The following is a 27,080-nucleotide window of genomic DNA, read 5'->3' on the forward strand; positions in this document are numbered from 1 at the left end:
TGCCTTCCAGGAGTCAATTTAGGAAGCCAGACCGGGGATCCTTTCAAGGTGTTTCTCACAGTTCTTGTGTCCCTCCTACATGCTGGACCCCGTGAGGGGCCCTGCAGCGTGCACCAGCTCCCTTGATCTCACCAACTCATTCTTCTCTCATTAGCTGAAGAATGTGCCAGAAGAAAGTCCCAGCAAGTGAGCTGAAACGGGTCAGCAAATAATGACAGTGTCGCAAGCACAGAAAAAGAGAAACACTCAGAGGCATGCTCGCAGGTTTGTGTGTCTGGGTGGGGGCTGGGGAAGAAGCTGAGGCCACACCATTCCTATTTAATAGGGGAGGAAACAGGCTCAAGGGACAGAACCATCCCTGGTTCTCACAGCTAAGAGATGGCAGGGCTGGAATTTAAAGCCAGGTCCTTTGGGGCCCAAGCCCACTGCTCTTCTCTTTCCACCAACTAATGGCTATCACATCCTTACACCCGGTGGTGGCCTTGCGATCCGCACCTGTCCTCCGAGTCTAATCAAACCTTGCCCTCCCCAAAGGCCGGGCTCCGCACCTGGGCAGCAGGGAGGGAGGGAGGTGGTGGGCGGGCCTGAGGGACAGGTGGGAGTCTGATGGAGGAGGACTGAGTTTGACTCCCAGGTTCGGTCTTGGACAAGTGGGTGGAAGGAGGTGTGGAGCAGCGGGAGGAGGGATGCGGGGGGAGCAGTTCGAGGGCACGTGTTTCACGCCCAGCTCCCAAGGATGGGTGACTCGGGATTCTAACTTGTCAGCTGCCCCTTCTCCCACCAAATCATTCTCTGAGCCTTCTCCCGGGTCATCTTTGGAAGAGGGAAGAGGGCAGAAAGCAGGGGCGATTGCTGGCCTTACACGCAGGACACCAAGGATCACAGGTATGGCGGTGGGTGACCTGATCTGAATGGGCCAGCGGCTGCCGTGTCCACACAATGACTCAGGAAGCTGGCTCGGAAGCACATGAAGACTCCCGGCCTGGGGACATGAGGGTGGGCAGCCTGCATTTGTGTACTGCCTGCTGGTAAGTCAGCTCTTTCATATACATCTGTCTTTAGATCCTCCAACCACCCTGGGAGACACCCTCCCATTTTATAAGTGAAGGACACTGATGCTTAGAAAGGAGCAAAGATTCAGCAGAGGGAAGGGAAGGCGAAAAAGGAAAAGAAAATGGGTTTTTATGGAGGACCTGCTACATGCCAGGAATCAGCAAGTGCGGTCTCACATATGTTAACAGACCTATTCTTTCAAAATCTCTACAGGCAGCATCAACACCTGCATTTGCAGAGGAGAAAACAGGCTCCATTAAATAAGCTGGAAGCCCAGGGAGTGAGGGAGAAATTCAGATGGGACACCCAGTGCCTGGCCCTCGAGCCCAGAGCTCATTCATTCACCCCATGCGCTGGGCCAACAACCACTTCTCCAGCATCTTCCATTAGGCCAAACATTTAGGAAAAAAGGATGAACAAAATAGTCAAGCCCCCTGCCACGTGCCGCGTGTGGTGGGAGGAGGGCAAGATGCCGTGGGAAGACATGACGGGGTCCCACGGAGCTTCTCTGGAGAAGGGACCTTTGAGCTGAGGGCGGATGGATGACGGCCAGGATGAGTGAGGAGTGTTCCAGGCAGATGAAACAGCGTGTGCCAAGGGTCTGAGCCCATAAAGAGTTTCTGACGTTCCTGGTGGCTGGAGAGGAAGCCTGGGACCAGATTGTGCAGCTATGTCTAAGAGCTTTGAAGTTCAAGTCACCAAAGAGGTCTAAATAGGTGGGAGGAACAATCAGAGTGGTGACTGCCGAGTGGAGAAGGGCCTGGAGGGAAAGCAGAGACCAGGTGGGAGGTGCTCCTAGCCATGCAGGAGGAGGAAGAGGTGAGGGCCAGGCTGAGAGCGGCTGCAGGGCTCCTGGGAGAGGGGTACGGACTTGCAGGCCATTGAGGTGGTAGATCAATAGGGCTTGTGATTAACTCGGGGTGGAGGGGAAGTGGCGGGAGGGGAAGTGGTGGGAGCTGTCAGGTCCCCCACCCTCTACCCCCTGGCCAGTGAGGGCGGGGCTGCGGTTGAGGACCATGCGGAGTCTTATCCCACGGAGCAGTGGGTCCTAACCTCAGCCAGAGTCAACAGAGGCTTCCTTGGATTTTTTTCGGAATGCCACATTTGTGCGTCATGCCAGGCTCACCTACTTAGCAAGACTCGCCTCCCACAACCAGGCCCGTGGGATCCCAGCACCTCGTCCTGTCTGCTCATGAGGCCTGCCCGGAACTCTCTTCTCCTGCCCGAGGGCCCGTGAAGAGAAACCTTTCAGTAAGCTCACAGCCAGACCCCCAAGTGAATTCTGGAGTCCTCCCCAGCGTCTGTGGCCGCCTCATCGGCCTCCAGGGCCCCAGCGGCAGGGCACGACTGCCCAGCCGAAGACAGGATTGCTGCTGCCCGGTACCAGGCTGGGGACAGAGATGCCACACGGGCCAGTTTATTCCTGTTACTGCTCTGTACAGGTATATACAGTTGGTGTGAGCCTATGGTACATTATTTCACAAAGTTATCTTACATCCTGTGCACACTCCTCCTGGGCGAGAAGTACCTGCGGGCGGTGGAGGAAAGGACGCTCACGGGAGCCACTCTGTTGCTGAGGACGTGCACGGGGGCGCCCTCCCACCTGCTCCCGGGTGCCGGAGGCTTCCGCAGTCTTTCTCCTGGAGCGGATAGAGGCTGGCGGGGGCCAAGCAGCACCCACAGCCCCCACCACCCCAGCCTGCCTGACCCCACCGAGTACCATCAGCAGCAGGACAGTATCCCCCGGCCCCTCGCCCCCCGCCCATCACGGGGCGCTGGCGTGCATCTTCTCCAGGCAGCTCGTCCAGAAGGTCACCAGCCGGTTGTCACGGTTGACGCAGAAGTCCGTGAAGTCCTTCAGCAGCCGGTCAGCAAACCTCTCGTCGCCGGTGGCGCTGGAGCGCCAGGTCTTGGTCAGCATGGTGTTGTAGGCCCAGCTGTAGCCCACCCTCTCCTCGCAGAACAGGCTCTGGCTGGCGGAGCTGGTGGAGTTGCGGCGCCGCCGTGGCTGCCCCGAGAACTTGCGCTTGGAGTAGGGCAGCTGCAGGAACACCGTGCCTGTGGGGACAGGGGCCAGGTCACAGCTCCGGGAAGGAGGGAGGGAGGGTGCCCGGGCCAGCCCCCCGCCCCCACTCTGGGGCTCCCGGTCCTACCTCGGCCGCCCCAGACCCCGCCCCGTCCACACTGCGCCTGGAGCGCCTCACCTGTGACGTGGATGTACTGAGGCTTGGTCTCAGCAGGGAAGTTGAAAGCAGAGGCAGAATATTTATCTTGAACAAACCCAAACCTAAGGGAAGGACAGGGAGACAGGCCGATGAGGGCCCCCTGGGCTACAGGGACATGGCGGGGGGGGGGCGGGGGGGCGTGCTGGGGGGAGCGAGAGTGTGGCTAACACGACTCTCCGACGGCCATGGGATCTGGAAAGTCTCTTTCAGGTGGAACATTCAGGCTGCTCCTCACTGTCCTCACCACTTCCCACCATCCCGGCCCCCTTTCCTCTCTGGTGCTGAGAGCCTCTCACCTGCCCAGCTCTCCCTCCTCCAGCCTTCATCTCCACCCAGCCACCCCCCACTCCATCGCATCAGCCCTCCCCCCTGCGCCCACCCCCAAGACTGTCAGCTCCCCCGGGGAAGGCCCTTATCTTAACTCTGCTGAGCCGGGCCCCTCTCCCCTTCCTCTCAGTTCTCCCACACTAAGCACACAGTAGTTCTCAATAAAGGTTTTGCATTGAGAAATATCATAACTGGAGTCCTTCCCTTAAGGCGAGGAAAGCTAGGGCCCTGCCTCACTGTGTTCTGGAAACAGGCATCCATGGCTTGTTCTATTCCTGGTTTTTTAATTTCCACAAAGTGCATGTATTACACTTTACCTGCTAAGTGCTGTAAAGGATGCATTGGCAGATATGGCCCCTGCCCTGAGTCTGAGGGGTTTATGTAATGAAGCCTGTGATGAGGCAGAACTATAGCAGGGAAAACCCTGTCTCCCTTCCTGGACTGAGCTCCAGGGAGGTGCTGTGTTGCATCCTCTACAGAAGCTGCTGGCTTTACACGGGCACTTGATAATTATTTACTGAAGAACATGTGAAGTCAGACGCATAAACAGATCGGCTGATGGGCACTGCCAGCTCATCACTGTCAGCTGGTTCTAGCACATGCAGGAACGGCTCTGGAGTCTGCCCTTCTTCCTCTCTACTTTCCGATCAAGGCTCTCTATTTACTCAGCGTGGATCAGCAGGACCTGCTGACAAACTCGTCTTCCTCATAATAACTACCATCTCCTGGGGCCCTACTAGGTGCTGGGAACGTCAGGGAACCCTCCCAACAAACCCGGTGAAGGGGGAGAACTCGAAGGCAAAGCACCTCACGGTTCCTCAGCCAGATGCCGGTGGAGGCCGAGGTGAACCAGGCCTGTCCGCTTCCCACATCAAAGTCCTTTCCCACCTACCTCTTCATTGACCGCCCCAAATCGCACCCCCTCCTACTGGACGGAGGAAGTCAGGTGCCCTGGCATTCATTTCACAGCCTTTACCAAGCATTGAAGAAAAGGGCTGAGTAAGGTCTAAGGCAGGCCTGGGCCGGCTTGGGTGGGGGAGGCTGAAGAGTCCGGACTTTATCCTGCGGTTGGTGGGGGGCTGTGCACGGAGGGGGGTGTGCCAGGTGGGGCGGGGACAGCTGAAGGCGCCTGAACAAGATGATATGACACTGAAGCAGGCACAGGAGGCTCTGATTTTCTATGAATAACACAAAGCAGCAACCGGACACTGAGTTAGTGATGTTCTAGAGACCCAGCTGGACCGGCCTGGGGGATACAGCTAAGCCTAGGAAAGGCTCTCCCTGGTATACATATTAGGTACCAGTAAATATCTACTGAACGTATCTATTGCTTTTTAACCATTCATTGTCTTCTCAACATGTGTCAAGAGGCTCCTGACAGATTCTACAGTTTTTCACCTCCTGGAGAGTTTGGCTCCAGGTCCTGTAGGAGGCTGAGGAGAGAGCTCTCTGCTCTCCTACAAACTGGAAGAAGAGGGAAGCAAGTCTGAAAAACTACAGCTCCAGGAACCGGACAGGTGGTGCTCATCTCTGAAACCAAGGCAGAGGGACTAGTCGGAGATAAGCAGTGAATCTGTCACTGGTGGACTGGGTCCATCTCCCCAGAAAGGGAATGAACTGGGCTTCGCTGTGGTAACTGCTATTTGAGACAAACACTGATGCCTCCCCATGCTTCCCTCTTGCTAAGGGACAAACCTGTGTGCAATGGCTTCCTGGAAAAGGTGCATTCGGTCCCAGTATGTTTCTGGTTCAAAGCCTAAAAGGAAAAAAGAGTAAATGCCGAGTTGTGATTCCAAGATTTGCAAATCTCCCTGGGTCCAGCCTTGGGTATCCTTCACTACTCTTGGCAATGCTCCCCCCTTGAGCCTGAGCTCTGCTTTTTCACACCACCTGCTTTCAGAAAGACCAGCCTCCACCCCAAGGAGGGATATCCTAAAGACAGTGACAGCCCTCAAGCTTCATCAGGGTCTAGAAAGGAGAGGAATATGAGTCCTCAGCGACCCGTGTGAGCTACTAGAACTTGGTATAAGACTCATTCTAATGACCGTCTGTGCCAAAAGCGGAAAGGAGCAGGATATTAAAATACAACCAAGAGATAAGCTTGAAATGAATGTCATTTGCTTCTAAGGAGAAAAAAAAAAATCCCAATCTTCCATTTTAGGGGTGGGGAAATTGAAGCAAATCAATATAAAATGATTTTTGGAAATGTGATCAGCTGGGGAGGGGAGGTGAGGGGAGGGGGCAGGGCAGGTGAGTGCCCACCCCCACCGCCCACTTCGTGCTCCAGCCTGGCTGGTGTGAGGACAGGAGCAGGGTGAGGAGGTGGCAGGGCTGAGGCAGCTGTCACACAGCAGAGGCAACAGGCCGGGGCTGCTCTCGGGATCAAGGTGTGGAGGGCTGGGGCAGCAACCACATGAGACCTCGTCCCAGAGGCCAGGGGTGCCTGCAGGGGCTTTGTTGCTCTTTCTGTATTTGGAATTTTATATCTAGGTTAGATTTGAGGATTCTGGGTAACCAAAGAGCAGAAAAGAGAAAAGACTTTGGCTTTAACAGATAAAAACAGACAGTGTATTCTTGTCAGATTTTTAAGATTTTGAATTCCCTGTTATCAGAACGGGAGATAACAGGAAGAGAGGTGGCACAGAAGCAAGAAAATTGATTTTTAGATTCAAGTCCTTATTCCTTTCAACTAGGACTCCTTTCGTTCAGCTGTAACCATGGCAACCAACAGGGGATGCTGGTCTTGAAGACTGGGTTACGACTGGCAGGGAAAACCATCGGTTCACACAGAAATGTCCTCCAGTGCCAGCCCTGCGAGCACCCCTGCGCTGTTACAGCGAAGGTGGAAAACCCCAGAAGAGTCTTTGGGTGGTATGGGGGGAGATCTCGCCTTCCCCTCAACATGTTAAAAACAGCAGTAGGAGGCGGTGCCTGGCTTAAAGTCATCAGATGCAGACATAATCACCTGCCATTTCAGGACGGCAAAAAACAGTCCCCCCTCGGTCACACCGTGAGGGTAAATGAGAATGTGTGTGGGGGGGGGGGTTGGGGGGTGCTTTGTAAACCCTAAAGATCCCAGGATCTTCAGCCTCCAGGGGCCGGGGGTCTCACCTGGAACCCCAACTATCACTTAAAACACTGTGTCTATACACAAATGTCTTCCAAGATGTAAAGAATGTACAGGTGGGCCTTTGGAACAAAAGCTCTTTGCACCCCGGGGGTGGGGGGGCCGTTTCTCTGCCACCAAACACAGCACAGACTCATAAGAACTCAGGAAAAAGCATCTCCTTCACCTCAAAAGTTTTTTTCTCCACACTGATAATTTCTACGCCTGAGAGTCTACAGGGCTCTGACACACCAGCAGCAACTCTAGCTTTTCGTTATAAAAAGATCATCCATGAGCTCATGGGGTGCTTTGTAGGAGCTAATTACATGCTCACTGAAATGAGTGCTTGGTGATGAAAAGTCCATGCTGTGTGAAGTCAGCTCATCCCTCCATCTGTCTACACCTGCCCTCAGAGTCTGGTAGACGAGGGTGGAGCAGCGGGTGGGGTTGGCCCCATGGTCTCCATTCCGGGGAAGCACTCTGAGGGGGTCCCGCGTCCTCCAGGTGCTGACGCATCTCAGCTTTGCACAACAGCACACTGTGTCCTGTTTTTGCTTTCAATGCCTCCCATTTCTGGCCTTTATTCGTGGAGCAGCAGATCCAAGCCTCCAGTGAGGATCAGATTCCTGCCGCCCAAACCAGTAAGGCTGGAGCAGAGAGAGGAGGGTGTAGGGAGAAGCCTGGTGCTGCTCGAGATTTACAGAGCACAGCGCCCTCTCCCACCCACCGTCCCCTCCAGGCCTTACGAGGGTCTTCTTGAGCTAGTGAGGCAGCTCTGGTCACCCCCATTTCAGGAATAAGGCATTTGAGGCTCAGAGACATTAAGTGACTTGCCCAGGGTTGCTCAGCCACTAAGTGAAGAATCAGGATTGAAACTCTGGCCCCAGCACTTCCCTGGTGGCGCAGTGGTTGGGAATCTGCCTTCCAGTGCATGGGACACGGGTTCGAGCCCTGGTCCAGGAGGATCCCACATGCCATGGAGAAACTAGGCCCGTGTGCCACAAATACTAAGCCCATACTCTGGAGCCCACGAGCAACAACTACTGAGCCTGAGTGACACAACTACTGCAGCCTGCGTGCCTAGAGCCTGTGCTCCGCAACAAGGAGGGACCACCGCAATGAGAAGCCCGCACACTGCAACGAAGAGTAGCCCCCGCTCGCCACAACTGGAGAAAGCCCGCGCGCAGCAATGAAGACCCAACGTGGCCAATAAATAAATAAATTTATAAAAAACAAACAAACAAAACCCTCTAGCCCCCTGACTACAAGGCTCCTTCTTTTCACTGGCCCGTGAAAAGCTGGCCTCCGTTTTACCAAATTGAAAAAAAAAAAAAAAAAAAAAGCTGGCCTCCAGGCGCCTCGAGAGGCGACCCTGGGGGAAGGGTCTACGTGGGTAACAGGCCCTCCGGAGAGGGGTGTCTCTTACTGTCAAACAGGTGCTCGCTGCCCTCCTTGAGCAGGCAGCTGATGTTGAGTGGGATGAAGAGCTGGGCCCGGAGCGGGTCGCCGTACAGGTAACTGGGCAGCGCAAAGGGACCCTCCAAAACCGGCACCAACAAAAAGCCACAGGAGGTGGCCTTGCGATGCCAACCTTGGACCTGGTGGGAAGCACAGAAACACACAGCGTCACCTCCAAGTTCATTCTGACAAGAGAAGTAACTTCCTGAGGAGTGAAGCCACCCGAGTGATGGCCTGCGTATTGATCCACAGGTTCACTGATTAATGTCCACCGGCTCCAGACCCGCCCTGGGAGGAGGAAACACAGTTGAACCTCCTGTGAATCCTTGGAAGACCGGGAGGTAAGCGCATGGCTCCTCACAGCCTGAGTTTCTGCAACTTCAGGGGCTCTTTCGGGAGGAACAGGCTAGAGAGAGCTATGTCCTGCCTCTTCTTGCTCCATAGGATGTTGGAGGAAAGTCACAGGATATAGGTTAAGTCCTTCTAATTTTGTCCTTTATCAAAAATTTACTAAGTCCAAAGTATCAAATAGGAAAACAATCCACTCAGGCTGGCTGAGAGAGATAAGACGCGGGCTGCAAGATGATCATGGTGGCCTCTGGCCAAAAGTGACAAGCGCTGACCTCGCAGAATGAGAGCTGCTCTCTGCAAGCTCCCAAACGCCATCTGTCTGAAGACTGACCGAGAATAAAAGTTACTGGGGCTTAACGACAAACCTCCCCACTCTTAGCTTTTCTCCCAGGAACACTCCTAACCATGACCAAAACACCAAGGTCTCTGTTTGACCAAGTAATTTCTAAGGCTTATGTAATATTTATCTAAATAAAATGTGGTTTATAACAAATGTGGACATGGCCTTAAAATAATAATTAACCTACACTCGAGATTCTTAAAAACTTAATAAAATCATGATAAAAATGAGCAGCTTTCAGTGGGTTTTACATGAATTGATGTGCAAAGTGTACTTTTTAAAAGATAGATGCTAAACTCCTCTGAGGAAATAAATACTCTTCTTCCCGCCAAATTATAACTGTATCTCTGTGTGTGTGTGTGTGTGCGCGCGTGTGTGAGTGAGAGAGAACACTGTGGCTGTGTGGTTCTGAGACAGTGTCACCTGGTGGGGCTTCTGAGGAGGACGCTATCGCACTGGGCCAGAGGGTTAGTTCTGGCTGGAGCGAGTGGTCATCCCAGCGCTGACCCGCTGGGGAAGAGCTGGTGTCCCCTGCAAGCTGAGCGGAATGGGCAGCTGGGCGTCTTTTTTGATTTGGACCTTAACAATGTTCCCTGGATGGGAGTGTCTCCATGGGAGGGGTCCTCAAAGACAGTAATGCCATTTGGAGGCAGACAGGGGTTGGGCAGACAGAGACGTAGACCAATCTCTTCCACGTCTTATAGGGATAAAACTAGGCTTTTGAGCCCCGGACAAAAAAACCTGTACGTTGCCAGCCGACGCTGTGCTCCTTTCCCTTTGGTCATCTCCTAGGCTCTTCCAAACTCTTTTTGAACTTTCCAGCTGCTTTCAGCTGTGCAATGAGATGTTTGGACCAGTGTTGGAGGGGCGTGGGATTCAGTTGAAGCCACAGAGAAATACTCTTTGGGGCTGAAGGAGAGAGCATATAAAAAAGGGTAGGAGACCATAAAGATGGCTCACGAAGGCTCCTGGAAGACACTGACAGCTCGGCTAAGGAGCATTTATTTTAGACACACAGCCTGGGATGGGGGGTGGCCAGGAGCAATGAGTGACCTGATGAGGCAGCTGGACCACGGTGGACGAGAAGCAGAAACAGTCAGGAGACCAACTGAAACAGGGCTTCTCAGCTTTGGCACTTGAGACACTGGGGCTGGGGGATTCTTTGCCGTAGAGGCTGTGTTGTGCTCTGTGCTACAGGATGATGGGCTACATCCCTGGTCTCCCCACCACCCGCTAGACCCCAGGGGCACCCCCACCATTTGGGGCAAGTAAAAATGTCTCCAGATATGCCAAATGCTCCTAACAGGTCACAACCACACACCTCCCCCACCCCTGTAGAGAACCAGTTAATAGCAGTGATATTCACGAACAGAGGATTGTGTAGATAAACTATGATACAAACAAGCAACAGAGTATTCTGCAGCCCTTAAAAATAATGAGGCAATGTCTTCCAAATTGAGCTGATGTAGTGTGTTCTTGGTTACCAAAATACTCAGGTAGCTTTGGAAATTTGAAATGGTAAATATTCATGATGTATAAAAAAAACATGATACAGGGACTTCCCTGGTGGTCCAGTGGTTAAGAGTCTGTGCTTCCACTGCAGGGGGCGCTGGTTCGATCCCTGGTTGGAGAAGTAAGATCTCGCATGCCACACGGTGCAGCCCAACAAAAACAAACCACATGATACATAACTATAGAATCTTAATTACATAAAAATGGATGCTTAGTTGCATAGATACATAAACGGGACCTAGAAGGACGTGTCAGACTCTAAAATACTTGTGATTACGGATGACTTTGATTTTTTACTTCTTGTGTTTTTTAGTTTCCTACTACGCACATGTTAACTTTTAAGAAACAAATGTTATTTTAAAAACTTTCCCCCCAAATGAGGCAAAACAAATTAAAAAACAACTACAGCGAAGCCGACTTATTTATATTGATACAGAAGATATATAGGTGATAGGAAAAGCACAACATGAATAGTAAATATTCTGAGCTACTATGTCTGTTAAAAAAAAAAAAAAAAAAGTAAAAGTAACAGGGCCTCTATATGCACAGAATCTCTCTCCAAGTACCAGCAAAGTGGCAGGGCAGTAGATGGAAGTCCCAGGGAACAGGGTGAGGGTGGGAGAGAGGGTTACATTCTGCTCTGCACCAGTGATTCTCAGCTGGGGGCAATGCCTCCCCTCCCTGGGGACATCAGCAATATCTGGAGACATTTTTGGTTGTCACAGGAGGGTATGCTACTGGTATTTGGTGGGTAGAGGCCAGGGATGTTGTTCAACATCCTACAATGCACAGGCCAGGCCCCCCCATGACAGAACCATCGGCCCTACGTGTCAGTAGCACACCAAGGGTCAGAAACCCTGATCTACACACCCTTTTCGACTGTTTGAATTTTTCACTATGCTTAATTTTTTGAAAGAGGCTAATCCAACGGTCCACGTGAAGGTAATAGGAGCCTGAAGTGAAAACCATTTTTTGAGTGACGTGAATCTCTACCGAGCACCTGCGCGCCCGTCTGCCAGGTGAGCCCAGGCCTGACCGCACATAAGGGGGTCTCACCATCTCAAAGAGCACAGCGGCGGTCACCGCCATCCAGTGCAGCTTGATCTCGAAGGCCGCGTTCAGTGAGAAGTTGCCGTGGTAGTAACAGCTGCACCACTCCAGTCGGTCTGTGCGGTTGTTCACATCCACGTCCAGGGTCACGGTCCTCTGCTCTGGGACAGTGGCAGCTACATGGCAGGGGGGGAGGTTGGTGGCCGGGGGGAGGGAAAGGAAGGCAGGGGGTGAGGAGGAAGAGAAAACAACTGAGCATCCAGATGTGAAACTGCAGATTCCAGATGCTTCCTGGAAATCAGCTAGTCCAGGGCTCGGCAAATGCTTTCCATAAATGTCCACGTAGTAAATATTTTAGGTTTTGCAGGCTACAAGGTCTCTGTTTCAACTATTCAATGCTGCCGTTACAGTGCAAAAGCAGCCTCAGGTATTACCTAAACGAGTGGGCGCAGCTGTGTTCCAGTAAAACTTTACAAAAACAAATGGATTTTTAGGGCAGTCAGGCTACTCTGTGTGATACAATAATGGTGAATACATGTCATTATACATTTGTCAAAACCCATAAAATGCACAGCACCAAGACTGAACCCTAAGGGAAACCATGGGCTTTGGGTGATAATGATGTGTCAGTGTAGGGTTGTCGATTGTAACAAATATCCCACTCCAGTGGTGACGCTGATAGCAGGGGAGGCTGTGCATGTGTGCAGGTTGTGCGGGGCGGGGCAGGGAGTATATGGAAACTGTACTTTCTGCTCAGTTTTGCTGTGAACCTGAAAGTGCTCTAAAAATAAAGTTTATTATAAAACAAACAAATGAACAAACAGGTGACAGGCCAGATGTGGCTGGTTAAACCATAGTTCGCTTCCCCTAATCTAATCCAATTCCTGATTTACAGATGAGGAAACAGCAACCCATGGAGGAAAAACGTCTTGGCCAAGATCAGAGTCAGAACCTCAGCCAGGCTGAGCCCCAGATCTTCCAATTCCAGTGACCACGAAGGGACATGATGGGACACACAACCCGGACCACAGCGAGGAGAAGGTCTTGCTTTTCTGGTTTCAACCCAGGAAGGCAACAGTTCTATAATTGTTTCTCAAGAAATGAAACCTCTTAATGAAGGCTAACGCTCTGTCCCAACAACCGTGTGCTGCCCAAGGATGTCAGGTCAGTGCCAAAGTGGCTCATCCAATCTGGGCTCCTGCTCAGAAATCCTTCTCGACCAAGACAGGGGTGTTTTAGAGACGGGTCAGACTGTCAAGTTCCTGACCAGACTAAAGGCCCAAAGCGGGCTCAGAAGTAAGAAGATCAGGGCTCTGCTCCACCCGGCTGGGCACTGCCACACATGGGGCTTCCGCAAACTACGATCGGACCCTCTTTCTCCCCTGCCCCCTTGAATCCAGTGACATTTCTCTGCGGCAGTCAGCTTAGTTCTGGGTTCTGCAGGTAGAAGCCCCGAGTGGCTTTTATCACACACAAGTAACAGCTCTTAAGTCAGCAATTTGAATGAACTTGTGCTGGGGGGGCAGTGGAGCTGCCGCTCGGACGCTGAACGGGACCTGGGCAGACCAACACTCAGCTGCGAGGTACACAGCTTGTCATTCTCTCAAAACCAGAACGTGCAAAAAAAAAAAAAAACCAGAACGTGCAAAGTGGGAGACACTGTCGACTTGGACTGGGGAGACCTAAGCCCTGCCGTCCAAGCCCTGCGCCCCTGAGAACATTGCTCCACCCCTCCTGGTTTGGCTCCTCGTCTGCAAACTGAGAGGGCGCCCGTCCAGCTGCTCTGCAGAGAAGAGGGGAGGGTCAAGTGAAACATGGATGAGAAGGGCTCTCGGACTCCCCTCCTGCCTTCTCCTCTGGCCACCCTCCCTTGTGACTCTCCTCCTTTCCTCCTCCTCCTGTTATTCCTTCCTCCCAGTTTAAGCCACGGGCTTATCACCACTGCTCCATCAGAGGTCTGCCTAAGACTCCCATGGACGCTGCTTAAGCCTAAAGAACTAGGTGGCTCTGGTGCTAAAAGTCTCATCAGAACGAGTTTCTGTCTCTGCCTCGTGTTCCTGACTCCTGACACCGCCAGAGGAACCCTTTACTGAACAGCCCAAACTCAAGGAAGGAAGTTTGCTCTCTGGGCTTGGACAGTGTGTTCTCTGTAGGTGAAAAGCCCCGGTCACAAAAGAAAGGGCACTCAGAAAACGCCAGCAGTGACCTTGCACATGTCTCCTCTCCCATGTGGCACGTCAAGTTCAGAACAGGCTGGTCTGAGGAAGCCAGAGGAAGCGCACTGTTCAGCCTAGTGGTTACGGGCTCAAGATACCACTGGCTTCACTCCTCAGTAGGGGAGGTGACAGTGCAGACGCTGCGGGCTGAGGATGCTGACAATGGTGTGAGTCCAGCTGAGGTGCAGCCCCTGGCCAATTCTCTGCATCTCTTCTCGACTTCCATGAGGACCGGCTTGTTCCCCTTGGGATAGGGAGATATAGCGAGGCCAGTGAATAAGGACAAACCCAGGCTGAGCATCCTTCACCCGTGTCACAGAGACGGGTTGTCAAAGACCTGAGGAGGGGATCGGTGTCACAGGAGGAGAAAGAACAGCATCTCAGGGAGGGGAGTGAAGGTAAAGGTAACAACCAGCTCTGCCCACCGACAGAACGAGCAATCTCAGGAGTGAGTGCCACGTGGGTGGGAGTTTTCAAAGAGCGGCTGGCTCCCCACTCCTCAGGGCTGCTGTGGAAGACATTCAAACATCAGGGTTTGGACCGAGGTGCCCTACAGCCCCTTCTGAGCCTGAGATCCGGTGGGCTGCAAGAGAAGGCTGAGAAGTAAAAGGCGTGGGACTGGCTCAAGGGATGCAGTGCTGCCTCTTCCGGGGTCTCGGATCCCCTGAGCTTCACGGCTCAGCGACACAAGATGACAGGGGTGGGGAAGTGGAGCCACCACAGACCAAACCAGACAGGACCATGTGCCACCGTCAGGCATTTCAAAACAGTTTTCTGCTGCTAACTTCCAACTGAGAATTAGGAATGTCTAAAAAGGAACACATCAAAATGAATGAACGAAAAAGGGAGCAGGTCATAAGTGATACAAAGGCCTTCTTCCCCTTCTATGTCATTTTGATTTTTTTCTGAGAAAAATACTCAACACTACAGATAGACCAATTTCACTTAAGTAAACAATACAGTAAAAGTCTATATTCTAACCTGAAAAAATGCTGGGAAGAAGGATCTCATGTCCTAACACAGAGGTGGGAGGGGTGTTACTGGAGAGAAGTAGCTGTAATAATGCCGTGTTGGGTTTAAAAGGAAAAGAAACCCACTTCCTGTGGGAGGGGTGGTGGGAAAGGAAGCTGATGGAGTAAAATTCCACTATAACAATCATGGGAGCCATTGAAAACCTAGTAAGTGGATGTTTTCCCAGAAAACATGCACATATGAAAGATTCTGCCTAGTTTCAGAACCACCGACCCTCCTGACACCCCTGTACAGGGTGAAGAATACCCCAGGTTGATAAACTACCCGCTGTAGACATAAATCTCTTTGCCCCTACTCTTCCTCTTTTTTGGACATATTTTCCCATATGCTTTTCCTTTTTGACCACACTTTTTGAAGTAACTAAGAACCAAAGCTAAACCAAATGACACAAATCTCATCCTGAGCTTCAGATGATGGCAGTCACGAGAGGGTTGTACCAGCGGCTGCGGGAGAAGACTTTGGAAATGAGGATGTCCCTAGAGAGACTGTCAAGATAGCCTCCAGAACCAAAATGATGACGCATTTCCCAGAAGCAGTAACCCTAACCAAGGGGTAAGTGCAGCACACGGGCTGGGACCCTGCACACACCCCCGTGGAGACCTTGGTGAGAAGCAGTGGTCTGTCCCCTGCCTCTCGCACAAAGCACTGGCCACACTGGCCCTGAGCAACTCTGAGAATCTGGAAACTGTGACGACTTGTAGCGTTTCCATTCCACCAGCTAGGCAAGCATTCCAATTAGCCGGGCACTTCTGGGCTAACCAAGTAGAATGGGGAATTTCCCTGGAGTTCGGCCTATGTTACGTTTGCTTCCCTCCATCCAGAGGGTTTTGAGGGTCTCTCCAACCTGCCTTTGAGGGAAATCTCACGACGCCCTGCCTAGAGCACGCATTTTCTAAAGACGCTCACATCTCGACCCATCAGTCCGGTCCTTGAGAGCAGAGGTCACCACTGTTCAATAAGCAGGTGCTCACCCCATCTTAGGGCTGCAGGAACCGAGGAAGGGAAAGAAGAATCCCGGTGTGCATCCCTTGATGGGGTACGCACATTTGGGGAGGGAGGGCAGAGAGGAGGGTCACGCACAGGGTGAGTGCCTGGAGTGGACACCTCTGAGGTCTTCTTCTTCTGAGGTCCTAGGATGTTGTAGTCATGGGACAGCCTCTGGCAAGAGCTAAACCAGCAGTGAGCACCAGCTCACGTCCCCTGTGTCCTGAGCCTCTTGGGAAAAGTGACCACACTGTCTGTCCTCTCGTATCCATAGAAGATTAGTGTCCTGCCCTGATCTGACAACTGCTGAGCCCTGTTGGTTTGTTGGGACAATGATGAGCTCGACCCACTAGGCTGGTGAAAGCCGCACAGGAGCCACGGTGCTAACAGTGTGACAGCCACGGGGGCCCTAACCCTGGTTCCCGTGGCACCGCCCCTTTGGCTGCCCCTCTGCTCAGCCACCCGCCAGCGTGTCCCCGGGCTCCATCTGCTTGGGCACCTACCTAAAAGCGCAGCTGCCTGGCTCCGGCCCCCAAAGCTGCGGCTGAAGGAGCTGTGCCTGCTGGCGTAGGAGGCTGGCCGGCTGGGCAGCCAGGGCAACAGGAAGGCAGGGATCTCCGAGTGCAAGAGCTCCTCGGCCACGAAGGCCACCTCAAACCACTTGCGCTGGAAGCTGGCGAAGTCGTCCACCGCCGTCGTGTGCCAGGCAGTGGGCTGCTGCACGGCCACTGGGAAGGGCAGAGGGGAGGGGGAGCCCTCAGCACAAGCTCTCGTGTGCTCACCGGTTCACGCCCAACACGGGTGAACCTGAAAACACAACGCTAACGAGCCAGACACAAAAGACCACAGAGCGTGTGAGCCCGCTTGGGTGAAATGTCCAGAACAGGCCAGTCTTCAGAGACAGAAAGCTGACTGGTGGTGGCCAGGGCCTGGGGGAAGAGGAGTTTTGGAGGGAGCCCTAATGAGGACGGGGTTTCCTTTCAGGGCGATGGAAGAGGTCTGGAACTAGATAGAGGTGGTGGTTGCATGACACTTAGAATACTCCATGCCACTGCCTTTTAAAATGGTTAGTTTTGGGAACTCCTTGGTGGTCCAGTGGTTAGGACTCAGTGCTTTCACTGCAGTGGCCCAGCCAGATTCAACCAAGATCCCGCAAGCCGTGCCCCACGGCCAAAAAAAAAAAGCCAAATAAATAAATAACTAAAATGGTTAGTTTTATGTTATGCAACCTCTCCTTCAATTAAAAAAATATTTTATCCCCAGTTTCAGACCTCTAATTTCAGAGCATGTGACAGTAACTGGGGGTTTTTCACCTTGAAGGTAAGGTGGGTGTCTACTGGTCAAACTCAGAATTTAAGGGAAGAGGGGTGATGGACACACTTGGTGTCTACGAGGAAAAAACCTAGACGGATCCACTTCCAATACATGCTTGGATAAGAGCGCCAGTGAGTGGCACCAGCCGCTTCATCTGATGGAGTATTCCCGAAGCCCAGAGGCCGAGAAGCTGTCTGTCTGAAGGGTGGGAGTCACTCCCCTCCAAGGTCCCTGTGTGCTCGGGAGGGACTGGAGATGCTGGTCGGAACCCTGGGTGCCTGCAGCTCTGACCAGGCTGGAAATTGCTCCCCTTCTGGGAATTCCTTTTATTCATTAAAAAACAAAATACTTGAAATTTATCTTGGAAAGCTTGCTAGTCTTCCTGGAGGAAGAGATGGAGTCTGAAGGCCCAGCAAGTAAAAAGTGCTCTCAGTTAGATGAGAGCTGTCATGTTATACTCAGACCCACCTGCACTGGGTGGGGGTCGGGGGCGCCGTGAGTAAAAACAGTGACCAGCAAATGAGCCGCGGGCATTTCCTCATCATTTGCCTCAGCCTCTTTTAGGCTTATCTTCCATCCACACTGTGCTCACCAAGAATGTACTGTGGCTTTAAGAAACCCTTTGTCACTCTGGTGATGCTCAAAGTAAGTACAGATGCTCAAGGAGGCTGACGGATCCGTCAACTTAGGGGACAGCATCACACGAGGAGCTCGAGAAGCACCGTCATTTAACGGAGCATGTCACCAGGAAACACCTGCCCCACGGGCAACAGTTCGCCTCACCTCGCTCAGGCTCTCTGTCCATCACTATCTTGTAGAAATAGAAGCCATATATGAAGGTCCGCCAGACTTCACCAGAGGCGTGTGTGATGAGCTGCTCTTCCAGCATTTTCTAGAAGGAGAGACAACGAAGCTCTGAAATTCCTGCAGAGGAACATCTCAGAGGTGCAGCCCTCAAACCCCACTCTCCACCCCCATCAGCGGTGACGACTGCGCTGTGTTAAATGCTGTGCCTGGTGTAAATTATATTATAAAATGCAAATGCATAATACAGTATCATCAGATATTTCAAACATACAGAGAAGTATAAAGAAAATCCAGGTCATGCCATCAGCTAAATTCAACTAATTTAACTTTTTGCTATACAGACTTCAGAGATTTTTGTTTAAAAAAAAAAAACATCTCGGGAATTCCCTGGCAGTCCAGTGGTTAGGACTTTCACTGCCGAGGGTGTGGGTTCGATCCCTGGTCGGGGAACTAAGATCCCGCAAGCTGTGCAGCGTGGCCAAATAAAATAAAAATTAAAAAATCTCTATGGAGTCTCCCATGTCTCACTCCCCTTCCTCTCTCTCCAGAAATAAATGGTTAGCGAAATGTAATTCTCATGCATGTTTTTAATAATTTTATTATATAGACAAGTATTGATCAAACAGCACTGATTCCCCACGGGGGCCTCTGTGTGGACAGTACGGTGTGAACCGACCTCTCCCTTTCCCCTTCTCTCGAGTTTAATTCCAGTTCAGAACAGTGTCATTAAATTCAGCGAGTGCTTGCTCAGTGCCTACCATGTGCCAAGCAACACGGCGGGCACTGGTGATGTGGAAACACACAGTAAGGGATGGCCTGCGCTCGGGGGGCCTGGTCAGGGCGGAGGACGAATGAGATGTGGACCCCACTCTGCTGTGCCCAGCGATCGACAGAGGATGCGCGGGGTGCCAGGAAGATGCTGAGGCAGAGGGAGGGCACTGCCTGGGGATCCTTCACAGAGACTCCCCCAAGGTTCAAAAGCACAGATTCTGCCCAAAACATTTCAGTTCCGGTGGCAGATTATGCCCGATGTTTAAGTCAAGGTAAAGTAGTGCCTTTCGAACCAAGACCTGCTCTATGATTCGTTGATCCCAGACAGGCCTCACACTGACTAAAAACAGACTCTTACTCCACCTGGTGACCTCATTACTGGCGAGGGCCCCCGCTCTGTGGTCTTACCTGCATGATGTCGATGGCCATGGCCTGCGTCTGCACCCCATCCACGTTGTTCACCAGCCAGTGTACCACTTCCGCACTGATGAAGCAGCACGGTGAGAGGCCCTTCTGCTCAGGGAGCAGCTGGACTCCTGTCCTGAGTTCCAAGGCGGCAACAAGCAGAAAGAGAAGGTAAAAAAGAAGGGACCCCCACTAAAACATTTGATATCTGAAGTGAGGATCCCCACAGCTCAATTTCTCCACATTAATCCTAGACTCAGAGAAATCCCTGTGACAGGACAAAAGAAGGTGTTACAGGGGAAAAGGAGAAGGGGGAGGAGAGAACCTGGCCTTCAGAGAACACCTATGCTTGTCGGGCATTACACTGGGTAATTTACATGATTATTTCATTCAATCCTCACATCGATCCTGTGAATCAACCATTATAATCCCACTTTACAAACAAGGTAACAGAGGCTCAGAGAGGTCAAGTGACTCACCCAAGGTCTCACAGCTGCTGAGCGTAGTCAGGTATAAACCCACCAAACCACGCTGCCTGAGCACCACCCCAGCTTGGGCCACGGGATCCTCCCACCCCTGCACTCATTCATGAAAGAAGCCACTTACGAGGGGTGCTTCATGGCCTCCAGGATCTCCACCAGGGTGGAGGAGGACGTCAAGGAGCTGGCCGCCAACTGCTGAGAGCTGTAACACAGAGAAGCAGAGTGAAATTCCCGAGTCTTGACCCTCTTGCTTTGCTTCTTACAGAGCTGGAAACCAGGCTGATATGGACACTGAAGGCATTCAAGCAAATTCTGGACAGTTACATCCTGGAGATATCTCACAGGGGGGTTCCTGCTTCCAACATGTATACATTTAAAAAAAAAAAGGATTCAAAGTGGTTTTGTGTCCAAACTTGCTTCCTTTAATAAGCATCTCCCCTCTGAATAATACGTCAGGCTTGACCCCTTCCAAGAAATCTCTCTAGAAGAATGCTCTGGACCGTTCACACATCACATCATTTAATCTCACCAAAGAACGCTAGGTAACATGGTCAGAGCACAGGGGGCAGAATCCCAGGATCATCACCATCAGCTGGAGGGCCTCTGGTTTTTCTTGGCCTAAGTTTCCCCATCTGAAAACTGGGGATGATACTGTTCCTGTCTTCCAGGGTTGCTGTGAGGTTAGTGTGTGTAAAATACTGTGCATGGGACTGACACCCACAAAGTCCAAAACGGTAGACCATACTAAACACAGTAACAGTAACATCCACCCTTTGGAACTTGGAGATGTAAAAGGAGCTGGTGAAGGTCAGAGCTGGGAAGCGTCAGGGTCATCATTTGAATCCCATCTGTCTGCTCCAGCGCCCAGATCTTTCCGTCACCTGCTGCCCGAGTTCTTCCTCGATGGTACTATGGTCCCTTAAACATGCTTAATACTCAGCGACCGAGCCCAGATTACTGGGCATGGGACACACAGGGCCACCCATCACACCAAACCTGGGGCTTATCCGGAAGCTCCTTAAACCCCTCCCATTCCTCAGTCCCAGCCTCCTCTTCCTACTAGGCAGGTCCAGGACCCACTGGAGCATTTCAGAATCTCAGGGTTAAAGAAGACTTTAAAGATCCTGGAAGTGAACTAATGCCTGAGTCCTCGCGACAAGAGTCTGGACAGAGGCCGCTCCATTGTGTGAACATCTTCAGTGGCAGAACCAGCTGCTTGGGAGCTCTTTATCGTGAGGTGGAGTGTGTTCTCTGTAATTCAGTCATTGGTCCTGATTCGTGTTGTTTTTGGCCTCTCATCTCCAGCCTAAACATTCCCAGGTCCTCTTCCAAAAGCAGAAGAGAACCTGCCACGTGAGCAACGAGGAAGCAGAGAAGTACACGCCTTTCCTGTGCCCTGGGCTGCCGGAGCCGAAGCGTCTGCCAGACTTGGCAGGGACGTGGGCCTGGGGAGACGACAGAGGCCAGACAAGGCCAGGCCTGCGGCTGCCTCCAAACTGACCACCTCTACCAGCCAGTATAGACGAGATGCAAGTAAATCCAGCACAGGATGTGTGACGTGCAAAGGAAACTGCGTGGCTGCTGATGGGGACCAGCCAGGTGAGCTGCCTCAGATGACCTTCTGCGCTCAGGTGAAAGGTCCAAAGTCATGTCTCTTAGACCATTTAGCTGAGGACCACTCAGTCAGTGCAGTGAGGGAACAAGAGCAGACTGGACAGAATTACGATAAACCAAACGCAGCTGGGAAGGATATAAAAAAGAAGTTTCTCAAATTTGACAACAGCATTAAAAGCTGGGCACTTCCTCCAGCAAATGAGCTCCAAGCAGCTTCTTTTCCCCCTGGTTATTCAGGAACAAGAAAAGAGCCACGGAGGGACTTCCCTGGCAGTCAAGTGGTTAGGACTCTGCGCTTCCACTGCAGGGGGCACGGTTTCCATACCTGGTTAGGGAACTAAAATCCCATATCCCACACAGCGCAGCCAAAATTAAAAAAAAAAGAAAGAAAAGAAAAGAGCCACATTGGGGCTCTTAATCGACCCATTCACTGTTCGTCCATTTCCTCAGGTGGCGTGGACTGACTGCACCTGACATAGGCAAGGCACCGGGCCATGGGCGCCCCGTGCAGCAGGACGGGTTCGCTCTGGGCCCCCTTCCCGAAGCCCACTCCTGCACAGTGCCTGATGCTTCTCTGTGTCTCTGCGGCAACCTCTTAGCTGTCCTGTGAGGAAGGCAGGGCACTGACCACTAGCCCTGTCGAAAGGTGCTGGTGAGGACCGACTGTCTGGGCTCCCAGATATAACTTGTGGCCGAGTCAAACCTTGGGCCTGGGATCCGGACCCCCGGCCTCTGCAGCCTTTGAGGTCAGACCAGCCTCACTGCCCAGGAGCATGAGTTTGGCCTTTCTGGGTCTCACCTGCTGTCACTGGAGTTTGCAGAGGGGAAGCCCTGTTCCCCTGAGCTCTGCGAGTTCCCAAAGGTCTGGCTGTTGCCTCTGTCCACGGACTGGCCTGTGCTCACCCCCAGACTGGTGCTGTCCGACATCGGGGTGGCCGTCTGGTCCACAGACACCTGTAGGAGATTTAAAAGTTAACACCAAAGGGAAAAAAAAAATCTTTCAGGCTATTCACACGCATGGTCCTACCCATTCCTCTCATTCCCAGTCCCCACTAGTCCCTGGTTGAGGAGCTAAAGGAGTCCAGGGACCACCCTGCTGGCGTGTGCCCCCTTCTATCGGAGCCAGTGGGGGGGGGATTCCTGTGCCGCAAACTGAGGCCACGGGAGGCCAAGGTGCACAATGAACCCCTGGGACCAGGACCTGACTCAAACCACAAGATTTACACTAAAGAAAACCCCCACCAAGGGAGTAAAGAAGTCAACATCATTCCTCAGGGCTGGGAGAAGGGAGAGAGCACGGTTAGAGACAAGCAGCTCTCCTGGCCCCCAGTCTTCCTCACTCGCGCCTGTCGCAGGTGCAGTCAGTCTTCCCATTTGCCCAGGTTCACAGCTCAGGTGCATCTGAAGCTCCCTTCTCCAGCTTCACCTCTAGAGGCCTCGTCCTGTGGCCTCCCGTCTGCCGACTCCCACGACCCCTCAGGCGTGCCTGCCCCACCGCCTGGCTCCCACTGACCCCCCCAACCTCACACACACCCTACCTGTGAGCACTCCAGCTTCATCTTCCTAAAGGATAGCTCCAATCTCATCACTCCGTTACTGTGAAATCTTTCAAGACTCCCCACAAGCTACCGAACTGAGAACCGACTCGCGGCACCGGAGCTCTGGCTCAAACTGCCCCATCCACGCTCACCCACGGCTCTGTTTCCAGCCGAGTCAACCCTGTGTGTTTAAAACTGTCTGTGTGCCCCACCAACCTGCGACGCCCTTCCCCACCACCACAGGCTACAAACGCTGTGTTTCAAATGCTGCTCCCTTAGTGAAACATTCCCTGACTCACTCTGCCCCCATCCCCAAACAGAAACTGTCTCTCTACTTTGGGTCTCTGAGCCCTGCCTGGGAGCTGCCAGGTTTTGCTTCATGTCATGGTTTTCTATCTGTCTCATTCCCTTTAAACGGCCTGGAGGGCAGGACTATGACCTGCCCACCTAGAGAGGCTGCACCCCACAGCAAACATCTGGAGAGAACAGCAAGCCTTCCAGAGCACTTCTGGAAAAATCTAAGACTCCTAGTCCCTCTTACATGGGGTTCTCGAGTACTTCCAGAATGGAGCCTTATATTATCAGATACTCTATTGGATGATGGAAAAATCACTCCTTCTAAAACAGGGAATCTCGGGACTTCCCTGGTGGCGCAGTGGTTAAGACTCCACACTCCCAATGCAGGGGCCCCAGGTTTGATCCCTAGCCAGGGAACTAGATCCCACATGCATGCTGCAACTAAGAGTTCACATGCCACAACTAAGGACCTGGAGAACCACAAGTAAGGAACCCACCTGCTGCAACTAAGACACAGCTCAACCAAATGAATAAACAGTAAAAAATAATAATAATAAAATAAATAAAACAGGGCATCTCAACCACCGCATTATCGCCGTTAGGGGCCAGATAAGCCTTTGTTGTGGGGACCGTCCTGTGCATCCTCGGGTGCTGAGCAGCTCCCTGGCTCCTACTCACCAGATGCTAGTAATGACCCCCTTATCATCGCCCTCTGCTCCAGCTGTGACAAGTAAAAATGTTTCCAGGTATTACCAATCGTCCCCTAGGAGACAAAATCACCCCTGGTTCTAAAAGAACCAATTGGCTCTCCTACATCAGGTTCAATGAACTGCCAAAAAAAAAAAAAGGACCAATAAGTCTTTGCCAGCACCGTAAATACTGAGAAATGCAGCAAGAAGCAGTTTGCAATTACCAGCTACCACCTGCCCCCAACCAGTAAGACTTAGGAATAGATGCTACACCGAAAAATTAAGTTAGAAGCTAACGGAGGGGACTAGACTCAGTTCTCAGGCACAGAAGCCTCTAGGTGCTGCCTCTCTGGTGGGGTCATCTCTCGTCTACTGCCCCTGAGAATTGCCCCACCAGCCTGAGCCAGGAAGTGGTTAAGAATTATCCTCTAAATCAGAAATTGGCAAATATTTTCTGTCAAGGACCAGATGGTAATTATTTTAGGCTTTGTGGGCTATAAAGCCTGTTGAAACTTATACAGTTTCTGTATAAGTGAAAAAGCACAAAAGCAGCCATCAATGATGTAAATGAAGGGGGTGTGGCTTTGTCCTGATAAAACTTTATTGACAAAAGCAGATGGTGGGCCAGATTTGCCCCACCCCTGCTCCATATCACACAACGTCCATGTTTCAAGAGGCTGCTCAGATGGGACTCCTCTGGTGGTCCAGTGGGTAAGACTCTGCACTCCCAATGCAGGGGGCCCAGGTTCAATCCCTGGTCGGGGAACTAGATCCCACATGCATGCCACAACTAAAAGCCTGCATGCTGCAACTAAACATGCCTCAATGAAGATCCTGTGTGCCACAACTAAGACCCAGTGCAGCCTATATAAACAAATATTTAAAAAATAAAAAAGAGGCCACAGAGAAAGGCATTTTGCTCAGATCTTAATACCAGGAAAAGTTATGCTTCTCCCCAACAACTGGTTTGTCTTTATCTCATGACCACTCTGAATCCTGGAACAGATGTTTCCCACTTTTCTTTGGCTACCAGGAAGTGCAGAGCTGAATTTAGCAGGAAACTCTAAGTACGTTATAAGACCTTGTAGGATGTCCTGTCTTGTTTTTTCTTTTCCTGAATTTCCCCATCTAGTCACATTTTTATTCTGGAGGTTGCATTTATTTCCATAATCCACCCGAAGAAACTTTTTGGAATAAGACCAGTGGGAAAAGACAGACAAAGAGATGGACAGAACCGCCGTTGTCTCACACGGAGAGCTGAAAAGAGCCAATCAGAGGGAGGTGCTTGGTCTGGGATGGGTTTTGTCTTAGGAACCTCATTCAAAACCTTCCTTACAGAAGGACCCCATTAAACCTGTGCAGATGGGACCTTCCAGAGGTGAGTTTAATCTCCTGTCTCCTCTTTGGAGTAGGCTAGATTTAGTGACCTGCTTCCAGAGTATAGAAAGGGGAAACAGCAGCTTCACAGTGGAGACAGCTGGCAAGTACCACGTCACCAAGCGATGACGGTTCACGTCACCAATGATGTTGTGTGGACCTTGTGGACCTCCATGGGATGTGATGAGATGGGTACTTCACCTCTGAGGATTCTTTTCAAAAACCTATAACTCTCGTCTCGCCGTGAGAAAAACATCAAACCAACCCAGATTTGGAGACTTTCTACAGGATATCTGGCCAGGACTCCTCCAGACCATCAAGGTCATTAAAAAAAAAAAAAAAAACCAACCCAAATAACAAGAAAAGACTGAGAAAATGTCACAGACCAGAGGAGACTGGGGAGACATGGCAGCTAAATGCAACACGGCGCCCTGGATTGGGCCCTGGAGCAGAGAGGACGTTCACAGAAAAACCAGTGAAATCCAAATAAAGTTTGGCACTTAATTAATTAAACAAACAAACCAACAACCCTCAGCAGCAACACCAACCCCTTCTCCTCCCACCTTCCCACACGCCCAAAGCTGTGGGAGAAGCTGAGGGAGGGGGCTTTCCCAAGGACGCCTCTGAGATGAGCATTAACCACAACACGTGCCCGCATGGCCCCCAACCCCATGCCTGTCAGAGCCCTGCTTGCTCCTGCTGGAGGACAACCAGCCACCAGGACACAGCAGGACCCGCCAGCCCAGCCCTCAACTGTGCATTGAGGCCAGTGTCCCACCTGGAGACGAGGTGGGTTAAGCAGGCCTCCTGCCTCCAGCCACCCAGCACCATCCGGGCACAGAGAGGCCTCGTAAAAGCACTCATGACGGAATCCCATATACCTTGCAGAGCTGGAGAATAACCCCAGCCCCACAGCCAGGATGTTTTCCAGGGTTTATATCATCAGAGAAGGAAGGAATATCACCCCTCATCAAAACCCTCCCCTGAAGTTTGCGATTGACATGTACACACTGTTGTATTTAAAATAGATAACCAACAAGGACCTATTGTATAGCACAGGGAACTCTGCTCAATATTATGTAAACCTAAATGGGAAAAGAATTTGAAAAAGAATAGATACATATATATGTATAACTGAATCACTTTGCTGTTCACCTGAAAGTAACACAACATTGTTAATCGGCTATACTTCAATATAAAATAAAATGTTAAATAAACAAACAAAAAAAAAACCCCAAAAAACAAACTTCCCCTGCCCTCATGGTGCTCACCCTCTGGGGGTGAGGAGGGGGGAACAGACATCAAACAAGCAACAACCACAGGGTGTCGTGTTCATCCCTGTATCTCCCACGGCACTCAGCACAGCTCAATTTAATTTCATGTCAGTACAGAGCGCTCCCTTACTACATCTTACACGGGATCATTTTTTTTTTTAATGGTGGGTAACATAAACTCCTCATCTCTGTTTGCTGTTTCCAATTCCAGGAACTTATCCACTTCTGTTCTTCCGGTGAACTCCACCACGTGAACCTGTGTGGAGTATTATAGGATGTCTAAAACAATTCTCTCCCGCTCTGTTGATTTATCTTAGGTTAAGTTCTAATCTAAGTCTGAAGCTTTTCACAAGAGGGTCTATTGTTAGAAAGTAAAAGGTTAAAAACTCCAACCGGAGTCTGTTTTAAACCACAAGGGCAGGTTGCCTCCTACGGATGGTGATTGCTGGATTAGGACTCAGAAGCCCCAACGGGGACCTGCCCAGGGTCGCGCTTTCACTGGGAAGAGCCCAGCACAGACCCAAGATGCCCTCTGGCCTCCCAAGAAAGGGAAGACACCAGTGTGAACTACAGAACAGTGGAGGGGCTCTGCCACTTGCTAGTTCCGGGCCCTTTGACCAGGCAACATACTTAAGCCTCAGTTTCTTCATCTGGAAAATGGGGTGATAGTACATGTACCTCATGGACTCACAGGCTGTTTGCAAAGCCCTTTGCACAGTAGCTGGCGGAGCACGTCCTCAATCCATGTTGGTTTTCTCACTTCCATCAAATAAGGGTTCCTAAACCTTTGCCCCGAACCTCCCACGTCCGTCCTCCTGAGCCTGCCCTGCTCTGCACAAACCTCTCCTCCCTTTCAAA

At 51.5% G+C, this 27,080-nt stretch overlaps 1 protein-coding gene across 9 annotated transcripts in view; it reads right to left on the reverse strand.

Annotated features, from left to right (window-relative positions):
- Positions 1–1,050: 1,050 nt before the first annotated feature.
- Positions 1,051–27,080, reverse strand: part of DEPDC5 (DEP domain containing 5, GATOR1 subcomplex subunit) — a 94,840-nt gene continuing 68,810 nt past the window's right edge. For 3 of the 9 annotated variants that reach the window (XM_060311037.2, XM_060311036.2, XM_060311038.2), the window contains exons 34-43: positions 21,847–22,001; positions 19,558–19,635; positions 18,955–19,087; positions 17,752–17,860; positions 16,158–16,382; positions 11,429–11,598; positions 8,138–8,309; positions 5,301–5,361; positions 3,258–3,340; positions 1,051–3,111 (exon numbers count right to left, since the gene is read on the reverse strand). In XM_060311037.2, coding sequence (XP_060167020.1) covers positions 2,819–3,111; positions 3,258–3,340; positions 5,301–5,361; positions 8,138–8,309; positions 11,429–11,598; positions 16,158–16,382; positions 17,752–17,860; positions 18,955–19,087; positions 19,558–19,635; positions 21,847–22,001 — 1,479 coding nt within the window. In that variant the 3' untranslated portion in view covers positions 1,051–2,818. The remainder of the gene's footprint in view (positions 3,112–3,257; positions 3,341–5,300; positions 5,362–8,137; positions 8,310–11,428; positions 11,599–16,157; positions 16,383–17,751; positions 17,861–18,954; positions 19,088–19,557; positions 19,636–21,846; positions 22,002–27,080) is intronic. The other 6 variants (XM_030860913.3, XM_030860906.3, XM_060311035.2 and 3 more) reach the window with 2 other exon arrangements.

This window comes from Globicephala melas, chromosome 13, assembly GCF_963455315.2.
Source record: "Globicephala melas chromosome 13, mGloMel1.2, whole genome shotgun sequence".
In the NCBI taxonomy this organism is placed as follows: domain Eukaryota; kingdom Metazoa; phylum Chordata; class Mammalia; order Artiodactyla; family Delphinidae; genus Globicephala; species Globicephala melas.